This window comes from Theropithecus gelada, chromosome 1 (genome assembly GCF_003255815.1).
Source record: "Theropithecus gelada isolate Dixy chromosome 1, Tgel_1.0, whole genome shotgun sequence".
NCBI classification, from domain to species: Eukaryota; Metazoa; Chordata; class Mammalia; order Primates; family Cercopithecidae; genus Theropithecus; species Theropithecus gelada.
Window position 1 is genome coordinate 113299710 of NC_037668.1, and position 18987 is coordinate 113318696.

Genomic DNA, 18987 nt, shown 5'->3' on the forward strand with positions numbered 1-18987 from the left:
TGAACTGGAAGAAGTGGGTTAGAAAATGAATGGATACAAATGATTGTAATAAAGTATCCAATAATCATACAAATGTACAACAATAAACAATGTTGTAGGATAGTGCTCAATGAGCCCACCATATTTGTGATTGTTTTGAGTTGTGTGGTGGGAGGAGGGGCTCCTTACAATTTTAGCTTGGCAAACATTTATTCCCTGATTTAACCCACCACCACCACAACTGCTGTCACTCACTAATTGACCAAAAATTGGGCAATTATCTTGTTTTTATTAATTTAAAAAAATGTGCCTATGGCTGACATTTATTTCAATGTTTAATATTGTAAGTGTTTTGGGTCTTGATTTAGAAGCTGGGTGATATTTTTGTGACTAGAAATATGCCAGAGGAACTTAACTCTTGTTTATATTAGCCTGTGGTAAAAATGGTTTTGTTATATGTCACTTCGCTTAAAAGTCACAGTTTCCATGAACCGATCAACATTGTTAAGTGAGAATTTACTACCTTTTTTTTTTTTTTCGCTAAAATAACAATACTAGACATTGTTGATAAATTCGGATTCTTTTCTTACAAAATGATCATGTGAGGCCTGAGGAAACACGCTGGGGAAAGTGAGTTAAGTGCTAACTGGTCTTCAGGTCTGACCTCTAAGAGCCCTGTCTTTGAAACTATACATCCATATGGTTGAAATCAAAACATCAAAAGATACCTATGTACTAAATACAACATTTCTGCAGGATGAAACTGCCTTCTTATTTGACTGTTCTGAAATTCAGCAGTTTTTCTACTCAGAAGCCAAAGCACTAGATAAAAATGGTCTCTTAGTTATAGGCAAATAATTATAGTATGGAGTTAGGCAATATATAAATGTGGGAATTCTCATCTTCCCTTTATTTATGGAAATCCCACATAATATGTGGAAAAGATAGTCAAAGAGAAATTAGTATCTTTTTGCCTCAGAGTATTATGGTAAAGTATAAGAAGAGTAGCCATGCAGAAGGAATGGCTTGATAGATTTTATAAACATTATCACTTTTATCTTCATAATGTCCTTATAAAGGGGCAAATGACATAGGTCAGGTGATGTTATGACAATATCCAAGGGCTTATGTTGTTGGCAGACACAGGAATCTTTTGTGGCACACTGACAGTTTTTTGGGTAATGGTATGATTGTGTTGTCCGTTAAGAAAACTCACTATACAAAGATCAAAATTTAACTCAGGGAGAGGTATTTTACTTGAAAAAAGTATTATGTACTTTATTAAATAGCTACAATGAAAAAATATCAAGTTTCCTTAATTCTTTCAAGATAAAAATAGGTTTATAAATTAATTTATTTATAACTTTTAAGAAAATCTTTTAAGAAAAACATAATACTCTGAGGCAAAAATAAAAAAAATAAAAAAAAATACTGATTTCTCTCTGAATATGTTTTCCCACATTTCATGTGGAATTATTTTCCAAGAAACAAAGGGAGGATGAAAGTTTCCACATTTATGTATGTAACACATTTTTAGGGTGGAATGCATACCATTTCCATTTTAAAAGACTAAGGTGTTCAAAGGCTAAGATGTGATGGGAAAGTACAAAGAGAAGGATGCTGCTTATCTCTTCAAAGTAGGTTGGACTTCTGTCTCTGGCAGTATGTTGGATGAGAGCTCCTAAATAATCTTCCTGATGGAAACAACTAAAATACTGAAATGGACATCTAAATTTGTTTTGATGTCTTTTGTGTCATTTTCTTCTATGCCAATTCACATTTTTGTTTTTCCCCTTCCTGTCTCAGTCATTTATAGGAGAAACCAGGCCATTTTTCCTACTGACTATCCTACATTCTTGCTTTGACTGGTTGCTTCCTCTTATAACTTAGCATTTAAATTTTTCCTTTATCCTTTGTATTTTCAGTAAGCAGGCATTAATTAGATGCTCATTCATATATCTTTTAACAGGACTACTGTGGGTTCAAGTGGCATCAGCCTGATTCCCTCATTATAAAGTTTCCTGTCAAGCTTTCATATAACACTTTTAATATCATTTGTTGATCATCACACAGGTCCATTATTTTTACTAGGAATCTGCATTTACTGGCTGCACCTCTAAAAAGAAAATCTCTCCTCAAGTATTTGGTCTACTTGAAATAAAATTCATAAAGGAGAGAAAAGCTAAATGCTTCAGTCTGTCTTTTACATATAAATTATTGGAGTTATGAGTTAGTGTTCCAGCAACTTGCAGTAATGACCAATAAGTTCTTTTAAAAAAACATCATTACCTTTGAATGAATCAAAGATGAAATCACAGTAGAAATTAGAAAACATTTAAAAAAATGAAATAACAAAAATATCCATATCAAAATAAGGAGTCTGCTAAAGTAGTACTTGGAGGCCAAGTTACATAGCCTTAAAAGCTTACATTACAGAAGATGAAAGGCTAAAATTAATTAGATAAAATTCCAACTTGAGATGTAGAAAAAAAGATAATAGAATAAAAAGAAAGAAATATGAAGGAAGGAAATACAGAAACAGAAAAGAAACATTCAAGAGAAAGAGTTCAACCAAGCCAATAGTTGGTCCTTTGAAAAGATTAATAAAATTAGCAAACCTTCTGGCAAAGAAAGAAAGAAGGCATAAATTAACATTACCAATGAAAAGATAATATAGCTATAGTTGTTGTGAAGCTTAAACAGATATTAAAAAATATAAGTAACTTTATACCCAACATTTTGAAAAATTAAAATAGATAAAATCTTAGAAAATAGAACTCATCAAAACTGACTTAGGAAAATCTAAATTGTCACATAATCATTAATCGACTACATGAAAATCTAAATTGTCACAAAATTTCTCCATAAAGAAGGCACAAGAGCCTGTTTCCAAAGTTTAAGGAATACATAATTCAAATAGTACTGATTCCAGAGAATAGAAAAAGAGGAAATATTCCCTAATACGTTCTCTGAGGCTAACATAACTCTTTTACCAAAACCAGACAAGGATAACAAGAAATATGAATTATAGGCCACAAAAACAATAGTCATAACAAAATGCTATCAAACGAAATTTAACACTGTTAAAAAGAGAATAAATCATGATCAAATTTGATTTAATGCTGGGGTTGCAAGACTGGTCAAATATCAGAAAATGAATTAATGAAATTAACCACATCAACAGATTCAAGAAGAAAATCATATAATCATTTCAGTGATGCAAAAAAGAGTTTACTCTATCACCTGAAATTCATTTCCAGGTGTTTACTTTAGAGAAACTCTTGTATATGTTCCCAGGAGACACACAAGAATGTACATAGAAACACTGAAGATAATCGACAAAAACTGGAAAACATCCAAAAACACATCAGCAGTAAAATTAATCATACATTATGGTGTATTCTTATCACAGGGAACTACACAACATTGAAAATGAACTATAGCGGCACACATCAACTTAGATCAAAAGTAGAAAAATCACCTAAGAGTTCATATAATGTGACTCTAATAAAGGTATCTTGTAGCTTTGTAAAACTACAAGATAAAACTAAAACAGCATACACTTTAGGAATACATGCATGGAGGCAAAACTCAAAGAACAACAAAGCAATAATTAGCACAAAATTCAAGACAGTGGTTACTTGAGGCTGGGGGAGAGGCTGGTTGTCACTGGGGACCCCAGGAGCGTCTATGGTCCTGGCAATGCTCTATTTCTTAAGTCAGGAGGTGGACACCTAGGTGTTTATTTTATTATTGATCTTTAAACTATACATAAATATTTTATAACTTTTTAAATGTATTCTGTATTTCACAAAAATAAATAAAAGTAGAGGTAAGTAGCTGTCTTTTTAAGAGAAATGGGATTGAAACAATTTTTGCCAGTAGCTGCTTGCTTGACTGACAGATTTCCCAGCAGGAACAGGATTTGGAAAGCAGCTTTCCTTCTGTCCATTTCCTGATTAATTATTAATGAGGCTTTGAATTACAGAGGAAAGAGGACACAGAGCACATAGAAAATGTAACAGACCTTATTTCTTATCTAACTCTTCCTAATCCAAAAATTGAGTGGTAATGGTTGCACAACATTATGAATGTAATTAATGCCACTTGAATTGTACACTTAATAATGGTTAAAATGGCAAATGTTATGTATGTTTAACCACAATAAAAGAAAAGTGAGAAGTAGAAAATAGAAGGCAGGACCACACATTAGGTGTGAATGGGGTGCCAAGGACGTAAAGATATCCCGACATCATCTCAGTTTTGAACAAAGTAACTATTAACACATCCACTTAAGTATTGAATACAAAAAATAAAAGTCTACAGGTAGTATCAAAGGCAAGCCTAAATGCTTAGTACCTACTTTGAAGACAGGTCAGAACTACTAGGCTTGAGATGCTAGGGAAAGACCTTTGACCAAAAGAAGAGATTCCTAGTGTAAGCTGCACTTTCACACTGAGGAGATTTTAGGGGGTCTTTTGGCTCAGCTGCTAAAATAACTAAATGGCTGTGAACATAGCTTGGTTAAGCCATATTTCAAATGTTAACAGTACCTGCTTACAATAAGTTATTCATTGCATGGCTATTTCTGATAAAAAAGAGTTATATTGTAAGGAAGTGTGATTTACACATCTAACTTTTCACAAAAGCCTATTTTGTTAGAGAAACAGGCTGTTGTTCTGTACTGTCAAAAAGAATGAAAGTGCCATCAATGACACAAAGAATATTCTAAGGGGAACTTACTAGGCAGATTCAAAGAATGCCTGAGTCTGCTTGACACACCCAGCGCTAAGAATGCAGCGTAGGCCTTCTTGACTCCTCGTTCTGTGTTCTCAGGGTTCAATGGGCATGCAAACCAAACCCCAGAGATGGACCACTGCATGTGACAGTGGCAGCACAGGTGCAGTACACAACTCCAGGGCATACTATTCATACAATCCCTAACAAGAATGGCGCCCCCAGAGCTGGCAACGTGGTGGCCTCACCCATAGCTACAGTATGTGACACTTAGCAAAGAACTACTTAAATGTCACAGGATAAACACTCCTTCTTCAGGAACATTCATTATGTCCAAAGGTAAGAAATGCAAAACATTATTTTGATATTAAAACAAAAATGGCTATATCTTGGCTATATGTATATATGAGATTCAATATAAAATTCACATCAACCAAAATATTAGACTTCCAAGTAGCTTCATGCTTTCAGTGGGTCACTTGGGGCTATATTCCTAAGTCCCTGAGGACCACCCTTTGCTGTCAGGGCTACACTGGTGAAATGTATTCTCTGACATGTCTGGGAAAATAAACTCTCACAATAAATTAAAATTACTATTGATTATCTTGCTCATCAGTATAACCAGAATGAATCTGGGGACCTGGATTTTACACATGATTTTATACAACACTAATTATATGATAAATGAGTTGAAAAGGTTAAATGCTAAAATTACTATTTCTTTAGTAGCCACATTACACATTGTAAAAACTGATTCCAGTTAGATCAATAATAATATTAGCTGTTCATATTTTGTTGAGTTCTGCTATTATTCATCTGGCATTAAGCCAAGTCAATCTGCATAGAAATTATTTAAATCCACCTTGCCATCTGGAAAGAAAATTGTAAATGACACTAATCTTGAATTAAGAATCTTTTAAATACAAACCAGATATACAGTAACACAATGGAAAACTTATAAATTCATGTTGAAGAAGAATAAAGTAGAAGCAAGATACACAGTGGTGATGTACATACCAATAATGTTCTTGTAAAAATATGCAAATGTATACATACGAAGTACTAAAAAGACATATACACTAAATACTAAAGTGATTATATTTGAATAGAAGGTCTTTTTTTCTTATTGTGTTTTTCTGTATTTTCCAATTTCCCTCCATTTAGCATCTATTACTTTGGTAATTAAAACTACTATAATACACCAGGCACGATGGCTTATGCCAGTAATCCTAGTATTTTGGGAGGTGGAGGTGGGCGGATCACCTGAGGTCAGGAGTTTGAGACCAGCCTGGCCAACATGGTAAAATCCCGTCTCTACTGAAATACAAAAATTAGATGGGCATGGTGGCACACACCTGTAATCCCAACTACTCAGGAGGCTGAGGCAGGAGAATCACTTGAACCCGGGAGGCAGAGGTTGCAGCAAGCCAAGATGGCACCACTGCACTGCAGCCTAGGTGACAGCGAGACTCTGTCTCAAAAACAAAAACAAAAAACACACACAAAAAACTATAATAAAATAAGTAAATACAAGCCAAGTATTAAAAATATGCTTGGATAGAAAAAATAAATACAACTATACCTGTGAATAAAACATCTCCACCATCTAAAGTTGCATTTTCATCTTTCATCTCTACTATATTGAGCTGAAGTTTTTCTAATGCTTCTTTCATCATGTCAACCTGTTGAAAATAAAATGATTCAGATTAATATACTATAATTTCCTAACAAGAAAAAACCATCCAAAACATCTGAATACTAAATCATGCTCATGTGCACACACCCACACACATCCACACTCATATACATCCATCCTTGTGAATATATAGTGTATGACCAGTCATGATCATTTGTAAGAGAATAAATGATCTCTTAGAAATTGCTTATTTTGTTTCCTTCTAGTGTAAGATTGACTCAATATAGTGTCATTTTTTTTTTTTTTCTGTAGAAAGGCTGAGTAGTTACAATACTGTTGGAGGCTGACTAGTTAAGACACTGTTGGAGTACAACCAGTTAATGCACCATTGGAGGCTGACCAGTTTGGCCACTGTTGGAGGTTGACAAGTTAGGGCATTTGTTAGAGGCTGACTAGTTAGGAGACTGTTGTGGTCTGACCAGTTAGCACACTACTGGAGGCTGACTAGTTAGGGCACATGAGTCAAGGAAAGTGGGAGGCAAAGCACCTAATTCTCCTACCCTTGCCAGAAAATGCAAGATTCCATTTTAAATCTTATGTAAGTCATTTAGTCAGAATTGTACACACACAGTATAATACATGGAAGGAATATCAATAACTTGTAACTTGAAATCTCAACCCATAGGACAATCATTGTTTCCTATTCAAATATTTTCTAAAATGTCAAAACATCCATTGCTTCTCTGTAAATCGAAACTGTGTTAGTTATATTCAAACAGTTAATATGATAACCCATCTTTTAAAACCTAGTTCCTTAGAGGTGACTAACAAGTTCAACAATTACAATCAAATCAATGAATATTTGAAAATAAATATCAGGAATTTCTGTGATTCCAGGGCATGTCTAAAGCACACAGATATTCTGGGTTGAATTAAGGACCACTTCTATTGAGGCTGACTTTAATATAAGAAATGAATGTGAAACATAACAAATTGAAGCTCACAATTTAATTCAAGTCCCTCCAGCAGCTCAACAAAACAATTTCAGTATTTTCAAAGGTCTGCAAAACCTTTAGGATAGTAAAGACATATATTGAGATGACTTGAATAGGGGCTAAGGGAACAAGAGATCACATCACACTGGGCAAAGCAGGTAGTTCTGCCAAAATACAGCATGCTGAGTACACAGTGTGAATTGTCAGTGAAGAGTTTAAGAGACAAAAATAGAGCAGAGCTACTTCTAAAGTAATAAAAATATGGAAATACTTTGACAACAAGCCTGACATTCATGCATTCAAAAAACATTTAAAGAGGATACAAAGTAAAATAAATATATCATCTCATCCTTGTCCTGGAACTCATGTAAAAATTCCACAAACCGGAGTGACTCAGAACAATAAAAAATATTTCCATGGACAAAATGGTCTTAATGTTGTAGTAAATACATTCAGTGACCTTTTTTTTAACAGCAGGATAGGTTTTCCTATGTAATAGGAAGTGGAACTGTTGCTACAGCATAAAATAAGGAGCAAACACAATATTTACCATGACATGTTGGGCTACTGTGAACCCAGGAAAACACAACTGTTTCCTTTTGACATCTCTGCTGTCTTTGTCCATGGAAAATTCACTGAGCTTAGGGAGAGATCATGAGAACAGATGTACAGTTACTTTTTGTTTCTATTACTAATGCTACTGCTTCTACTATAACTTAACATTTCAAAGATTACAAGGAGTTGAGCAGTAACATAAATTTTGGTTTGAAAAGTTTGTATATAACTATGCAACATCTCAACTGAGGAACGGTATTCAATTCTTAAAAGTTAGAGGAGAACAGAAGTAGGGATATATACCAGTTTCAGAAACATTACATCTCTTTAAATGTCCTATGTCTTTGAAAATTAAAGTTTTAGAGGATAAAATGTTTGTGGTTTTCTTTTCTTTTCTTTTTTTGTTAAATTAAAACAGCTGCACTCACATTAAAAAAAAAAAAAAAACAACAAAAACTAGTTTTTGTGCATGGGCAGTACTTAAAAAAATTCAATCACATCTATACAAACAGTCATCAGGATAGGTCCATACCACACATGTTGATGATACTACATTACTTTCAGAGTTAAGCACATGGACAAGTTTTTAAAAGATTGTAAACATCAAGTAAACAGTTTTGAGAACTGCAGGGCCATACGGCATCAAATCGGCAATGCTAACCCCAGGGAGATCTCTGGGGAAGAAATGAGAGGCTGAACTCGGCAGGCTGTCCATTGGGAACCACACACTCTTGGCACTGAGGTTCCATTGAAGCAGACAAATTCAGCTGCAAACAGGCTTGACACATGGGTCCACAGCAAGCCAGCTATTCAGGCAGTTAGAACACTAAATATAACTATAGAAGTGGGAGTTTTTGCAGGAAAAGATCCAAACCATGGGCCTTCAAGAAACTGCCCATTCTGTGGTTACATGGCCATGGTTAATGTTGACTTAATTAACTTCCAAGAGGAAAAAAAATGACCAAATAACACACCCACCTTTCATTGAGACACTAACCCTGCAGTGTGGAACTTAGCATTACTCAGAGAAACCATCAGGACAAACAGGATTAATTCCAACGGCTGAGTTGAATGGGTCATTTTAGCCCACAAAATTAGAAATAAAAAGGGCAAATTAGAAAAACAATCTTACTTAATTTAAGCCTTAGGGTATAAAGTATATACAGTAATTTTCATTCTTTACTCAAAAAATTTACAAGACCTTTCTTCCCTCCCTTTTCATGCTACATGCACTTTGATTTCATCTTAAAATAATGTTAGACTCACATTTTTTGCCCCATTTTTCTCCTCCTACTATTTATCACAGCATAGATTTCTTCTCTGGCCACAGATGCTTCAGATCACCTCTGCTGCTTCCAGTTCTGCTACTTATTAGCCAGTGTCCTCCGGTTGTTTAATATTCTGAGCCTCGGTTTTCTCATCTTTAAAGTGGGTATTTATTCATTATAGTATCAACTTTTTAGGCTCCTTCTAGTCATTAAGTACATAAAAGTCACACAGTATTTGCTGAATATTTCTTTTATGAATAACAGCTTGTGTATACACAGTGACAGATACTTGTACTGTAAAATTGGTGCACAAGAAAAAAGCTGTTGTTCTTACATTTGGACATGTTTCTTGTGTTTTATCCCTCCATGACAGATCCCATCTGCTTTCCTGTGAATTAAAATTACAGATTTTTTTTTTTTTTTTTTGCAAAGCCAGTATACAGTTAGAGCACATACATTGAGGATACATTTAAATTTAAGTTTAAATAATCCAATTCTGATTTCCTTCCAGCTCCTGGAAACTGTCAAGACATGTGGCAAATTTCTTGTGTAACCTCTGCTTTGAAATAGCCCTTGGAAAGTACTACATGAGGTGGGAAGTGGGCCTGTCTGGTAACATGTTCCACAGGACTCAAAAGAGCCTCAGCTAAAATGATACGGAATGATCATGGTCACTGAGAATATCACCATTCTGAAGGGCCCAATCAGTCTAAAGAATTCTTTCTCTTTCTCAATGCCTGGTCTCCTTCCTTACCTTTCCCTTTCCTACGCTCTTCTTTCCTTCTTTTATGGCTCTCATTTCCATCCTATCATGTTCTCATCATCATCCTGTCTTCTCTTTTCACTCCCTTTAGACCCTCATGGTGAGTGGCAAGAACCAGGGATTAGAATAAAGTCCTTATCACTTATTAGCAATGTGACTTGGATAAATTCACCTCTCTGAGTCTGTTTCTTGACTTGCAAACGGGAATAGTGCTTTCTCTCTAACAGGGATGATGTGAGTAACAAATAAGATAATACATGTAAAACACCTAGCTCAGTGCCTGGCATATTGTGCTCAAAACTAGTAGTTGGTGATATTACTGTTTTGCCCCAAATTAACTCAGTCCTTTGTTTGGATTTTGGCTACCTTTCGAAAACAAGTAAAACATAAAAAATACAATTTTCTGTATTAAATAAAACATCTTTTAAGTTCAGTTTTCCTTTTGTTCTTGCAAAATCTCCCTCAAACCTAAAATACTAAAAAAACTCTCCAAAACCCCAAAACTCTCCCTAATATAAAACAAAACAAAAATAAAGCCTTATATAGTTTTAGTAGGAAGCTATATTCATAACTTGTTATAGCACTGTTAGTTTAATACTGTTTATTTCAGAGCAATATTTTCCAGGTGACCCTTTCCAAAATTGACTTTTGCTGTTTATTTTCAATAATGCCTCTTTTGAATGTTTCACATCTTTGTTCTAAATGTTGTGAATGTCTTTGTGGGGCCTGGTGAACAGTTCTGAGCTGTGGCTCCTTAAAGAATATGCACCAATCTGTTAGCCAAGCTGCTTTCCTTCAGCTGTTTCTGCTGCCAGATACTATGAAATAAACGTGGCCCTCAAAGTTGGCCTGTTTGTGGTTGACATGTCTCAGTCACCCACAGTTCTGCCATGTGCTGTAAGCTGTGCTATCACCACTATCACCGCTATGTTTTCAATGCCTGCTTAAGTTTTCCTGGTTTCTTTGTAACTCATCACATTACAGGAGCTTTAAAATTATAGAATCATCCTATCCCTACACTTGTCTGGCTCCAGAGAGTTGAACAGCAGCAACATAGCTTTGTTGGTAGTGAGATAGTTTCATTTCCCAATTTTTTGCTGATTTTGTTTTGCCTTTTAATGTTGAGTGTGACATGTAGATAATGCTGAGGAAGCTGCTCAAGAAGCTGTTGTCTTGGCACATCAAGGCACAGATGGCTTGGAGCTTGCTGATGCATCAAAGTTACTATATTGTCCAAGGTCCTATTCAAAAGGCCACACTTTGTTTCTTTATGCTACTTTAATCTTCTTTGTTAATCAGCACATCTTTGGTCACTGTGGCCACTTGCTAGTACACTTGGCTGATTTTATGACATTGCTTAATGTTGTATCACACTTTCACATATATTTTTTCATGTGAATAACATCTCGGTTCAATAAACATTTGGTGGATGTCAACTGTTTTTTTTTCCTTTTCTTCAAATCAGGCCACAATTCTTTTTTTTAAGCCACAGTGAAATGAATCTAGTGGGACAGATACACCTTCTGAATATATAGTGACGATAAAATGGAATATTTGTTGTGATGCTCACAATAACTCCAAAAAGTAGAAAGGGTAGATATTAGTATACCCATTTTATATCTGATTAAACTGAGGCTAAGGGAGGTTTGACTTGCCGAGTCAAGCCTCCAGAGCCCATCCTCATTTTCACTTCACTGTGTGATTATGATTCCGCTGAGGTCTTACCATAGAGTGCAGCCCACATCAGAATTGGAGCCCATGCCTTCTGCCTTCCAATTCTGTACATTTAAGTCCACTGGGTATCATAAGATCCTGTGCCAAGGTGACTTTGTGATATGATCTCTTCATATCAGAGATAAATGCAATTTCTGTATATGAGGGCCTTAGGATGTTAAGTTATAGAATGATTAAGAACACTAAGTAATATGAACAGAATATATAAACTACACCAACCTGTTTCACCAAGAAAAACCTGCATATTCATTACTACCCTTCGATTTGGAGATGCTTTAGGTTTGGTCAGTGGTTCGTTCCTAAATTTTTCCATATGTGTTGATTAACTTCTTTTCTTTTCTTTTCTTTTTTTGAGACAGAGTTTCACTCTTTTTGCCCAGGCTGGAGTGCAATGGCATGATTTCAGCTCACTGCAACCTTCACCTCCCAGGTTCAAGTGATTCTCCTGCCTCAGCCTCCCAAATAGCTTGGATTACAGGCTTGTGCCACCATGTCCAGCTAATTTTGTATTTTTAGTAGAGATGGGGTTTCGCCATGTTGGCCAGGCCGGTCTCAAACTCCTGACCTTAGGTGTTCCGCGCGTTTCAGCCTCCCAAAGTGCTGGGATTACAGGCATGAGCCACCACTCCTGGCTGTATGGGTCGACTACTAAAACCAGCCAAAACTACCAACAAAAAGGATCGAAGAGACGTTTAATATACTCAATGATCCAGTCTTAAAAATTTCTAAATAAAAACATATTGGAATCCTCTTCTATATTCTAATTTTAGGACAAAGTTCTCAGGAGAAATTCAGTTAGCAATGATAACAGCAAACATTTGTGTAGTCTTCCTATGTGCCAGGCACTCTGCTATGAACTCATATTAACCTTATTTAACTTTTACAACCTGATGAAGCAAGTACAAGAATTATTTGTTTTACAGATGAGAAAACTGGGGCAGAGTAAGTAAATTTGATCAAAGTCTCATAGCAAGTAAGCAGAGAGCTGAGATTTCAACTAGCTTTGCTCTGAAGTTTGTGTTATTCTTTCCTATACAATATTGTTACTAACAAAAAAACTTAGGTATCTACAATGAAATTGAATGACTGTGAGGAGCTATTGTTCTCTCCAAAACAGATTATGTTCACTATTATTTATTTATTGAACAAAAATGTGGACTCAGACATTCTGGAGAAATGGAAGGATAGAGGCTACAAATTGCAGCAGTTTGAACTTGCATTTGGTTTCTAAAGAGTCTAAATTTTGCCTTTCTAAGCATACACAAACTAAGGCTAATAAATTTTGGGAGCCACTACTTTCTCATCAGAGTATGAGGAGGAGTTATTTGTATAAAAATCTATAGATAGTCAACAGTGTATTTTAAATAGTGAGGTTACCAAAGCATATGGATATGCAGACACACTCCAAACCAAGACATTATATACACTCCAAACAAATGCAATGAATTTAGAGAGATGAGAAGGGTTTCTACCACACTAGGAAGTACGGTAGGTGGAATTCTAAAATGGTGCCCATGATTGCTGCCCCCTGATGTACATGTCCTGTATAAATCTCTCCCCCTTTGAGTGTGAGTAGGACCTGAAAATATGATGAAGATATCATTTCTGTGATTGGTTACTTTACATAGCACAAGTAAAGAAATTTTGCAGGTGTAAAGTATCTACTCAGATGACTTGAGTTAATCAAAGGGAGATTACCCTGGGTGGGCTTGACCTAAGGAGAACCCTTAAAAGTGGGTTTAAAGGTTAGAGACAAAGAAGTCAGAGAGATGTTCTGATCTTCTGTTTTGAAGAATGTAAACATCCACGTTGTGAATTGCCTGAAGAGGGCCTACGGGGTGGCCTCTGGGAACTGAGAGCAATTCTCGGCTGATAGCTGGTAAAAACAACCAACCAACAAATCAAATGGGAGCCTTAGTCCTACAAAAGTGGTCAACAGAACTGGAAATTATTTAATCATGACAATCTTTAAAAGTTATCAAAGTCAAATAAATATTAACCTTGTGATTATTCAGAGAACTCATGATTTTATCAAATGGTCAATATGTGTTAAGGTTTTATAACCACTCAGCTCATTTTCCCTCTATTGAACTTTTTGTTATAATAACTTTTACATGAATAAGATCTCTTGAAACATTTCCCACAAACTGTTACATATCCATTTCATTTTTTCCCATTGATTTCTTGGATTTCCAAACATAAGGGTTTATTTCTAGTGGAAACTGCAAAAAATTAACCAGGATATTTAGCATTTTGGTTTCCATACTGGTAAACGGAGGGAACAAAGCTTAAAAATGAGGTCATTTCCAGCTCTAGACTTCTAAGAGTTGCACCCCCAGAAAAAATTTTGGCATTTATAAATGTTACTCTAACTGTAATCCTATTTCCCTTCCATATAATTTACTGAAAATACCCCAGATGGTTACTCATGATTAAAGTATTCTGGTGTTTAACAAATCCAATCAGAGGCAAGAGGTTGGATATATGAATGCAGACAAGATAGGGCAAACCCAAAAGTGGATTTAAAAAACTTCAGAAAGATGGGAGTCCTCAGAGGCAAACAGAAGATTCCACTGCAGTAGGAAACAAAGAGTGTGAGTGTCAACTCAACACTAACTTTTGATACTTATATTTTATTTTTTTGGAGGAACCCATCACACAGTTTCTCTAAGGCTGCTAATTACTTGCCAGTAGTGAGATAATTATATGACACAGAGAATCTACAATGCTTTTCCTGTAAGACAGATGTCAGACTCTGCTTATTTACCAACCTCTGCGTATTTTCTTATTTATATTCACATGCAGTATAGTAGATTTCATCAACTTTGGGTTCATTCCGTAAGTTGGACTGAGCTGTTAAACCCAATCCTAGAGCCCTGCAGTTCTTGATATATGAGATTTTTCATTTCCCTAGCCAATCTGAGTTGAGTTTTCTGTTAGCTGCATCTAAAAATAACTCATTTATTCCCATGATCGATCTTAACCTGAGAGAGAAGGATCTAACAAGCTCCAGGCCGATGCTCTGAGACACAGGGTCAAATCATTCTTTCTGCTTTGTCCTACTCCTGACCATATACCTGGGTGCTGCTTTGGTTCTTTTCCCTGGAGTCCTGTTCTAGTAACCTGTCCCATTCCCTTCCTATGAGTAGGGTCCTGCTATGCGCTCTGAGGATTTGAGCAGATGGGCTTCCCCAGGTGATCCCCGTTATCTTTATCTCCTCAACACACAATCAGTATCAACAAGGTCTGAGGAACTAACCTCTTAACCACTCATAACACTTACTATCATTAATAATAAGTACAATTTATTAAGCTCTTTCTAAGTGCCAAGCATTGTGCTAAGTGATTTTGCATGGATTATGTCATTTAATTATCACCATATTCCTTAAGGTACCTCCCAGTCTAAATCAGTCATGGCAGTTCTCTCTCTTATGCCAGGGACTAGTGCAAGTGACCCAATATTGGCCACTGAGGGGGTGTCTGTTGAAAGGTTCCTGGAGCCATTGAAAGCAACATAATTCCTCGTCTTCCCTTGGACATTGTTCTGTATAGATGTTGTACCTGGAACTGGTGAGAACACATCCATCACCAAATATCGCAGGGCAGAGACAGGGAAACAATTTGAGTCTTTGATGACATTTTGAGCTGCTAAATCCAACCCTAGAGCCCTGGAGTTCTTAATATATGAGATTTTTCATTTTATTAACCAATTTGAGTTTTCTGTTAGCTGCAGCTAAAAGTAACTCATTTATATATACAATAAAATTGACAAGTAGTATCCAAAGAGTCAGTAATAACAGGCCACTTTACAAAACTCATTAACTTCTGATATAGAAACAACTATTAATGGAGGATTTTTTCTTTTTATAGGAATGCACCATGCCATTTATAACCACTTACAACACTAAGACCATCCTACCTATAGAAGACAGTAGATTGTCAAGCTAAAAGCATCCCAGGATTATGTTAGTTTATAAAGCACAATTGTTGCAGCTCTGTATATCAGAGCTGGAATTAATGTTTCAACACTCTTCATCTCTGAACCAGTGCTCAGATCCAAAGGGCATATCGCATCTAGGAAGATTAGACAGAAATGTGAAAGGCAAACCCACGGAGCCAGGAGAAATAAAAAGCACTCTGGACAAAACTGGGAAAGATCCCTTTCATTATCTGGAGAGGATACATTGAGAAAGTTCCAGAGGTTCAAAGGTCCCTCCATAAAGATGTCACTACAAGACAGTTTCCCGGAAGAAGGCTGGAAGTGACATTTAGCTTTCTAAATGAAAAACAAGGCAGGAGCTCTGCTGGTCTTGTCAGCTCTCTTGATATATAATGTACTAATTCAAGCTGTCCAGTTCCTTGTTGACGATAATGACACAATACATGTATTGAGTACTTAAAAGCCACTGACATTCTGTCTGCAGGGGACAAATAAAAATATGATTTATCACCAAATACCAAATGAAAATAAGTGTCAGCTGCCAAAAGACCTGCAAAATTTAGTAGGCTAAAAACCAGGGAACGGACAAGTTTATAAAATTTTAAACTAATTTTCCCGAATGTTGAGAAGCATAAAAATTTGCTGTGCACATCATCCAAAATAAGCACCAGAAATAGTACTCGAAGTGTCCATAATTTTCTGTGAATTCAGAGGAGTCGCATGCTGCCAGACACAAACAGATTAATGTATGGGAAATATTTTGTATGTTCAGTATACAATTAATACATTGTAGGCATTAAGCTGCCCTAAAAGCCTTCCAGCATATCCCTGCTCCCAGCCCAAATGTAGGTCCTGGCTGGGTCAGAGATTCCGTCTGTGTGCCCCAGGGGATCCTTTTTTTTTTTTTTTTTTTTTTTGAGACAGGGTCTCACTCTGTCCTCCCTCGACCACCCTGGCTCAAGCAATCCTCCCACCTCAGCCTCCTGAGTAGCTGGAACTACAGGTGTGTGCCCAATGGCCTTTTTTTTTTTTTTTTGGAGAGATGGGGTCTCCTTATGCCACCCAGGCTGGGGGCATTCTATCAACAAGTTCTGGCCCCTAGCTGACTCTGTATATATTTACTGAATGAACAGCTGAACAACTTTGTAAGTCAGACAGAATTTCTGGAAATGTTATAAACAAGTATAAGGCAAAAAAATCCACCTTGTTTAGACAAGGCATAGCCACGGCAAGAGCCATACAACCTGTGTGACCTCTTTTAAACAACTCTTATGACATTTCAAGGGTGGGCAGATTCATCTTTATTTCTAAAAGCCTGCAGGTGAGAGAACTACCATTGGCCTATTTGTCCAAATAATCACTAACCGCCACTCATCTCCAATAATTCTATTCATTTGCTTAGTCATTCAACAAACATTTATTCAACATTTTCAATATACTTGGCACTATTCTAGGTTCCGAGAATACATCAGTGAAGAGAGAAGAGCCCTGTGTATATTCTGGTGAGGATATGGAGAGATAGGCAATAAATAATAAACATTAAAAATATTAGTGGTAAGTGCTATGCAGTTATTTAATTCAGGAGATGTGATATAAAATGGTTAGGGTAGTTACTGTAGTTTGGAAGGTCAGGAACAGCCTTTCTGAAAGTGTGTCCTTTGTGCTGATATCTGAGTGACCAAAAGGACCAACTCTGTTACCCATAGAAAGAATGTTCCAACAAGAGCCAGTGCAAAGGCCCTAAGGTAGGAACAAGCTTAACGTGTTCAAGGAACAGGAAGACAGCTAGCACAGTGCTAAAATGAAGAGGGCAAGTGTTATGGGCTATGTGTCTCCTCAAGATTCATATGTTGAAAACTCCCAGGACTTAAGAATGTGACTGCCTTTAGAGATAGGGTATTTAGAGAGATAATCAGGTTAAAATGAGGTCGTTAGGATGGGCCCTAATCCATTATGACTGGTGTCCTTATAAGAAGAGCAGACTAGGATAGAGAGACATGGATGAAAGGACATGTGAAGACACAGGTGGCCATCTGCAAGCCAGGCAGAGGCCTCAGAAGAAACCAACCCTTCCAATACCGTGATCTCAGACTGCTAGCCTCCAGCGTTGTGAGAAAATATCTTTCTGTTAAGCTGTCCAGTCAGTGATACTAGCAAACTAATATGGCATGTTACCAGATAAAGCTGGGGTTGAGGATGGGGTTAGCTCATGCTGAACTTGGTAGACTTGCATAAAGAATTGGAATTTTAAGTATTATTGGAAATCACTGGAGAGTTTGCAGGAAGGGAGTGATATAATTTAATTTATGAATTCTAGATAGCTGCATCATGGAAAATGGATTGGAAGGCACAAATGGAAACAGGGAACTTAGTTAAAAAGCAATTGCAGTAGTCCAAGTGAAAGACAACGGTGGTCAGCACAAGTTTGGTGAGAGTGGAGACAAACAAAGTACTGAATTTGGAATGTGTTTTGGAGGGCTGACAGAAGTTGGTGGACTGGATGTGGGGGTGAAGGAAAGGAAGGGCCCAGGGTGACTTTTAGATTTTTGTCTTGAGCAATTGAGTGGATAGGTGTACTGATTTCTAATATGAAAAATTCCGGGGAGAGGAGCAAGGCTGTAGAGAAAAAATTCAAGAACTGTGTGACCATGTTGAGTTTGAAATGACTTCTAGGTATTCAAATGGAGAGATCAAGGGGAGTAGTCAGAACCAGAAATAAAAATTGGGAGTCAATGATACTAAAAGGTACTTAAATCTAAGAGACATTAGAAGAGTTAACTCAAACCATGATCTGCAGGAAGTGATGTGAGGAAACTTGCCTTGTCCATTAATATTAACAATACTATTCTAACAAAAAGACTCCAGGAGACATTGCTCATTCATTACTGTTGCAAAGTTTGGTAGCTGTTTGCAGCAATGGATGCAAAAATCCTCCTATGGCAGGAAGAGCTACTTAATGTACATTCATTATGATTGCACCAATACCATCTAGATAAAGGTCTGGAAACAAATGGATTGTAATGAACTTTCCAGAGGTAATAGGTAGTGAGGTCATCAAGTGCTACTTCTTGCCACTTGCCTGTACATTTTTCTGTTAAATTCAGTTTTGTAGATGCCATATAAAACATAGCAGTAAAGCTGGGCACAGTGGCACATGCCTGAAGCCTCACTACTTGGGAGGCTGAGGTGGGGGGATCCTTTGAGGCCAGCAGTTTGAGGCTGCAGTGCACTATGTTCACACCTGTGAATAGCCACTGCACTCCAGCCTGGGCAACATAGTAATACTCTGTCTCAAGCAACAACAAATCTTACCAGTAGCATAAGATTTTATTCTTTCAGAAGTCATCAATTTTGAAATTATGATCACTTGAATTGGAGAT

At 36.6% G+C, this 18987-nt stretch overlaps 1 protein-coding gene and 1 long non-coding RNA gene across 9 annotated transcripts in view; one reads left to right on the forward strand and one right to left on the reverse strand.

The window, feature by feature from the left end:
- Nucleotides 1-18987, forward strand: part of LOC112619538 — a 124057-nt gene that overhangs the window by 76084 nt on the left and 28986 nt on the right. The gene's annotated exons all lie outside the window — the stretch shown is intronic.
- DDAH1 (dimethylarginine dimethylaminohydrolase 1) overlaps nt 1-18987 on the reverse strand; it is a 254705-nt gene that overhangs the window by 33931 nt on the left and 201787 nt on the right. For all 8 annotated transcript variants that reach the window (XM_025377503.1, XM_025377516.1, XM_025377522.1 and 5 more), the window contains one exon: nt 6299-6398. In XM_025377503.1, coding sequence (XP_025233288.1) covers nt 6299-6398 — 100 coding nt within the window. The remainder of the gene's footprint in view (nt 1-6298; nt 6399-18987) is intronic.